Genomic DNA, 6000 nt, shown 5'->3' with positions numbered 1-6000 from the left:
TTCCTTTTGGCGATCGATTGACCGTCTGGTCTTTGCCTATCGATTGGTCGCCTCTTATGCCGCATGTCGTGCGGATATCTGGAGCGTCGCCCTCGTTGGCCTAATAACAGGATCTGAGTGTAATAATCTGGGCCCAAAAAGGCCTAATAACAGTATTATCTCCAAAGCCCGTTATTTTAGCTATAAATAAGGTCTTAATCTCTTATTTCTTCACTTCTCTTCAAACCCAAAGGTACTTTCTCTCTCCCTTTCTCCCTCTCTCCCTTGCGATTTCCATTTTTTTTTTTTTCGGGATCGATTGGTCGATCGCCCGTTGAGGAGGAAGGTTTGTTGTTTCTGATCAGATTAGGCTTTTCTCACGATCAATTGAGAGTCAATCGATCGGTCTTGGGTCCTCTACGCGTGCCATCGATCGCTCTTAAACGGATGGATCTGGCGATTAGGGCTAATTGCGGCGACAAGGCTGTTCGATCCGTCGATTCGGGGGCTGGTACTGAAGAACCGCTTGGTGGAAGCGAAGGTAGGCGATGTCTTACGGTCGATCGCGAGAACTCTGCGGCGAGTGGTGGCGATGGAGGCGTTGGGCATCTTGCGCGCGACTCTCGTCCGGCCAAGATTGGGCCCGCTGGAAAGCGCTCGAGCAACTCCGAGGCTGCGGGGCAGTCATCGCGAAGGTCTGTTCCTTCGCCGACCGAGCGACTGACTCCGTTCCGTTTTTGTTGTGATGGAACAATTGAAGAACTTCCAGATCTGGCTCCGTCGTTTGATCGGTCGCGGGGACTAGATGGGCAGGATTGGGGTGACGTTGCCCCTACTCATTCTACTTTGGAAGGGGTTTCCTTGTTGATGGAAGCGAACCGAGCATCCGGCGTCACTTTCATGATCCCGAGATCAGATCAGCGTCCGTGGAGTCCGCCGGTCGGATACTGCTGCGTTTACGAATTATTTTTCGGGGAGGACTCGAGGTTGTGGTTTCCAATTCCTCGTTTGATCACCTCCTATTGTTTTCGGCGAGGGATCGCCATCAGTCAGCTTATGAACGGGGCGATCAGGATCGCTGTTGCGTTGATGGTTATGGCGGCGGAGATTGACGTGTCGTTGACCGTTCGCATTTTCGAGGAACTAACACAAGTTCAGCCAAAACCAAATGGGCTTTACTCAGTGCAGATGAGGTCGGGTTTGAACGTCTTTACTAGTCCCCTTATCAAGACTAAGAGATGGCAACGCTCTTATTTTTATGTCAAAGCAGACGATGCTGGATTCGTTGACCCGCTAGAAGTCGATCGCCAGGTTTTATGGAGTAGCAGCATTGGTAGATCGTCTTGTGTCGACCTGTTCCTCGTCGTGGGGTTGATTCTAACTTTTCTTTTAAATTTTTCTTTTTTGCAGTTGGTCATCCAAACACCTTTGGTCCTTGGGACGCTTTTCGGAGGGACTTACCGAAGATTGTCGTGCTCCGATCCCAAGAGTGGAAGGACTTTGACCGCAAAAGAATTCGTCATCAACGAAGACGCATCGCTAACGGTTCGTCTCTTTTATATATTTTTTTTATTTTTCCTCTCTTCTCGACCAATCAATTGATTGTCATTATCTCTTCCTGTTTTTTTTTTATATATATCTTTTCCTCTCTTTTTGTTTTGGCAGTCGATTGGGCGGCGGGCAGTCCTTGCGAGGAACCGAAGGGAATTAAAAGACTAAAACTTCCGATCATGGGAACTCCTTCTAGAGTGTATCCGGACTACAGCGAGATCTTGGCTGCTCAACTGAGGGACGCAAATTTCGGCCCTTCAGCGAACACAGATGGGACGGGCAGCGCAGTTGCGGATACATCGATCGATCGGGCGCCAGCGCCGGTGATCGTTACAGTTGATTCTGGCGTCGAGGGACCCGTTGACATTCGTCCACCGAAGAAAAAGAGAAAGAGTACTAAGTCTTCCAAAGAGGTGACGGCTGACCCTCCTTTGGATGGAGATGAAACTGAGGCTGCTCAAACGCAACTCGAACCAATGGGTGGTGACGAGGTGGAAGAAGGTGATGAAGTTGCTCCCATAGAGGGTTCTACGGGTCCGCCCGGAGATGAGTCGTCGGGAGGGGAGACCCGGGAGCCTGGTGAGGTGACTCGTCCGATCGACGGTGGGATGCAGACAACTCTATCTGTTTCTGAGTTTGCGTTTGCAGACAAATTTGCTGAATCACTTCGTGCGGATGCGGAGGTAGACATTCGTCTGAGGGATTGTGTTTGATTGCTTACTTATCTTGTTCCTTTGGGTGACAATCTTCTTATCATCGATTGATCCCCTTTTTTTTTTTTGTTGGCTTTCTCTTGGTCTAGGCTGCTGCTCGGAAGAATGCTCTCGTGATGGAATACGAAAAAGCTTTGCAGAAGTTGACGTTGGATCTTAAGGAAGCGGAAGGGACGATCAAGATAAAAGAGGCTGGGCTTGAAGCGGCTAGAAAGGAGAAGCACGATAGGGATAAGGAGCTGGCCGCTGAGCGAGGTCGCTATTCCCGCGAGCGTCGGCAAGCGATCCAGACGGCCGCGGATCTTGAGGAGGAGTTAGAGACCGCCCGAGACATAATTTCTCGGCTAGAGGCGGAGAAGGTCGAGGAACTTGAGAAGACGAAGAGAGCGATGGATCGCATGAGACAATCTCGCAATCGCGAGCTTCTATCTGAGAGAAGTTGCGTGGTTGCTGCGGCTAATAGGCGTTTCGACAAATTTCGGAAGTATATTGCCGATCGAGATGAAAAGGAGGAGAAACGTCTACTCCATGGTACAGCTCTTGGAACTTTGGACGCGTTGAGTTTATTGGAGACCAAGGGACTGTCTGTCCCGCAACAACTAAAAGATCTTTTGACTGCTAACGAGGAGAAGTTCAGGAAAGAGGTAGAAAACGTTAGTGTTGAAGTTATCGCGGAGCGCGATCTTGCTCTCTCACCTCCTCGTAGGGACTTGCTTCCTTATGGGAACCAGTTTGGATCAACCTTCGGCACCGTTGATTCTGATTCTGCGATGGCTCTTCGATCTCCTGTCCTTTGTGGTGAGAGTTCGACCGCTGCTTTGGATCCGGCCGTTGCCTGTCGATCGGCGGCTGTCACGTCCGATGGTTGTGCGGTTACTCAGGACTGTCTCGGGGTTCCTGCGCCTGCGAGGGTCGCGGAAGCAGGAAGTGTTGTTTCGTCGGAAGTAGCCATTGAAGAATAGCCTTCAAGGGTTGATCGTGCTACCCTGTTGTTGTTTTACTACTTATGTTTTTTTTTTTTATTTAGCACCTTTTGTTATGGCCTCTGAACTCTGTTCCTTGTTTGGTCGGCCGCTTGCTGTTGCATTTGGTTTGAAACCGTTGTTGTATCTTTTGGATCTTCTTTATTCTCCTAGTTTCAGACGCTCTCCCCTTAAGTTCTATGTAATATGTTATCTCAGCTTCTTGTGATGGAGGTCCGAAACGGTTCGTGCCAAGGTCATGTGTGCATCTTTTTGACAAAGAGCAGATTAGCCTTTGGAGTAAGGCTGCTAGAGAAGCGACCATGACTAGTTGCGAGCAATGTGCGAACTTATCTTAGGATCGAAAAGAACTTTGGCGCAATGAACCCGTTGATCTTTGAACTTAAGCTCGAGCTTCTTGGTGGTCGTCGTGTATGTATGATCTCAGGCTTCTTTGGCCGTCGAGCAAATGACGGGGTTTTAAACCCGCGAAAAGCTTCCGTTGATGGAGCTGCGAGAAGCTTCTGTTGATGGAGCTGCGAGAAGCTTCCGTTCGCGCCATGTCTTTGGCGAGTACTACAATTAGGCGACTTTGGCCTCAAAAGTGGAGGACCGAGAAGCTCCTGTTGATGGGGCTTTATCACGGATTTGCCATTGATGCTGATGGCGAGTCCGGACCGTGCGATGTGCAGTTATCCGAGTCGATCGGAAGTGACATACAAGCGTTCGCGCGGTGCCTTTGGTGAGGACTCCAACCTATGTATTTGTTTTTGTTTTTTTTTTGTTTGGAGTATGGCTGGACCTGATGACAGGCTGCCTACGTACCCCTGGTAAAGGGATTAAGCCAATCGTAGTTCGATTTGCCCGAACGGCGTCTTGGTCATTCACCATAAGTTAAGGCAAAAGTGACGAAGACGTGCTCATTTGGTGTTTGGACAGAAGTGACGTGGTGTCATCTGTCTGGAGCTGGGCGAAAGTGACGTATTGTCATTCGCTCGGCTCTAAGCGAAAGTGATGGTAAGGTCATTCGCTCCTTTTTTTTTTGTGGAAGACGGCAAATGAGGTACTTCCGAAGGTTGGCGGCGTTCCACGCTCGTGGTACTGGGTCGCCGGCGGAGGTTTCCAATCGATAGACACCAGGCTTAACGATCTCGACTATCTTGTATGGTCCTTCCCAGTTTGTCCCCAACTTGCCGGCCTTCCACTCTTTCGTGTTTTCGAATACTTTGTGAAGGACTTGGTCGTTGAGTTCTAACGGTCGAGCGCGAACCTTCTTGTTGTAATAAGATTCGGCTAGATGTTGGTAGTTCTGGATTCGGAGCAGCGCATGGTCTCTTCGTTCTTCGATTGCGTCCAAGGTGTCAAATAGCATTTCTCTGTTGAGTTCTTCGTTGTGCGGCATCTTCGCTCGGCGAAGACTTGTAACGTTGACTTCCGCCGGAGCCATAGCCTCGACTTTGTATGCCAGAGAAAATGGTGTTTGACCGGTCGCACTCCGTAGGGTCGTTCTGTGTGACCAAAGAACTCCATCTAACTCGTCGGCCCAATGTCCCTTTTTGAGATCCAAGCGTTTTTTGATACCATCCAGGATTGTCTTGTTGGTGGCTTCGGCCTGTCCGTTGCATTGGGGGTAGCGAGGCGTCTCCGTGTTTAAGCGGATCCCCCATCGTTCTAGAAAACCGCGGAAGTTGCTAGAGATGAACTGGGAGCCGTTGTCAGTGACGATTTCGTAGGGAAGGCCGTGCCTGCAAATGATGTTCTTCCAAACAAAGTTTTGGACTTCCTTGTCTGTAATGTGGACGAGTGCTTTCGCTTCGACCCATTTGGTGAAGTAGTCCGTCATGATCAGGGTGTACTTTCGTTGCCTGGAACTTGGCATTGGTTCGATGAGATCCATCCCCCAGCGCATGAATGGGTAGGGAGCTGTCATAGTTCGTAGAGCTTCGGTCGGACTGTGTATGTTCGGTGCATGTCGTTGGCACTTGTCGCACTTGCGTGCGTATGTCTCGCAATCGGCAACCATTGTTGGCCAGTAAAAGCCAAGGCTTTTTACTTTAAGGGGCAGCGCTCGTCCACCTGAATGGTTCCCCGCCGCTCCTTCGTGGGTTTCGGCCATGGCAAGAGATGCTTCTTCTCCATCGAGGCATGTTAACAGGACTTTGGCGGAGGTCCAACGATGTAGTCTCCCATCGATGAGAACGTAGTTCGCACTCTTGGTTTTCAGTCGACGGGCCTCCCATTTGTTTTGCGGAAGTGATCCGTCTGAAAGAAAGCGAATAAATGGGGTTCGCCAGTCACACGGTCGATCGCTTGATTTGCTTGTATCCATCTCTTCTGATGCGTCGATTGCTACTACGTGATCGCTCTCATCGTGCGATAGAGTGATGCTTGGTTTGTCAATCTGTTGAATTGGGATGGTCCGCTTTACTTGATCTCTTGGGTTGCTCCCCCACGCCGCTAGAGCATCTGCACAGACGTTTTCTCCGCGGGGAATCCTTGTTAGTTGAAAAGACTCGAATGTTTTGGTTAGGTCTTGTACAACTTTAAGGTAGGCGTCCATTCGTTCGTTCCTAGCGTCATAGTCCCCGCTAAATTGATTAGCAACCAATTGAGAGTCGCAGTAGGCGTGGATGCGCTTTGCTTGGACTGCTTGCGCAAGGCGTAATCCAGCAATGAGGGATTCGTTCTCTGCTTCGTTGTTAGATGCTTTGAAACCAAGTCGGAATGATTGCTGGAGCAATTCGCCTGTGGGGGATTGGAGGTGGATACCGATTCCAGAGCCCTTAGTGGAGGAT

The 6000-nt window shown here is 49.9% G+C and overlaps 1 protein-coding gene across 1 annotated transcript; it reads left to right on the top strand.

Annotated features, from left to right (window-relative positions):
* Nucleotides 1–426: 426 nt before the first annotated feature.
* Nucleotides 427–3205, top strand: LOC106384567 (meiosis-specific protein ASY2-like). The gene is made up of 4 exons (XM_048735464.1): nt 427–1312; nt 1390–1524; nt 1645–2213; nt 2333–3205. The coding sequence occupies exons 1-4, from the start codon at nt 427–429 to the stop codon at nt 3203–3205; spliced, it is 2463 nt and encodes an 820-aa protein (XP_048591421.1).
* The last annotated feature ends 2795 nt before the right edge of the window (nt 3206–6000 follow it).

Source organism: Brassica napus, chromosome A7, assembly GCF_020379485.1.
Source record: "Brassica napus cultivar Da-Ae chromosome A7, Da-Ae, whole genome shotgun sequence".
NCBI classification, from domain to species: domain Eukaryota; kingdom Viridiplantae; phylum Streptophyta; class Magnoliopsida; order Brassicales; family Brassicaceae; genus Brassica; species Brassica napus.
Note: the sequence above shows the minus strand (reverse complement) of the source record. Positions and strands in the feature narration are given on the sequence as shown.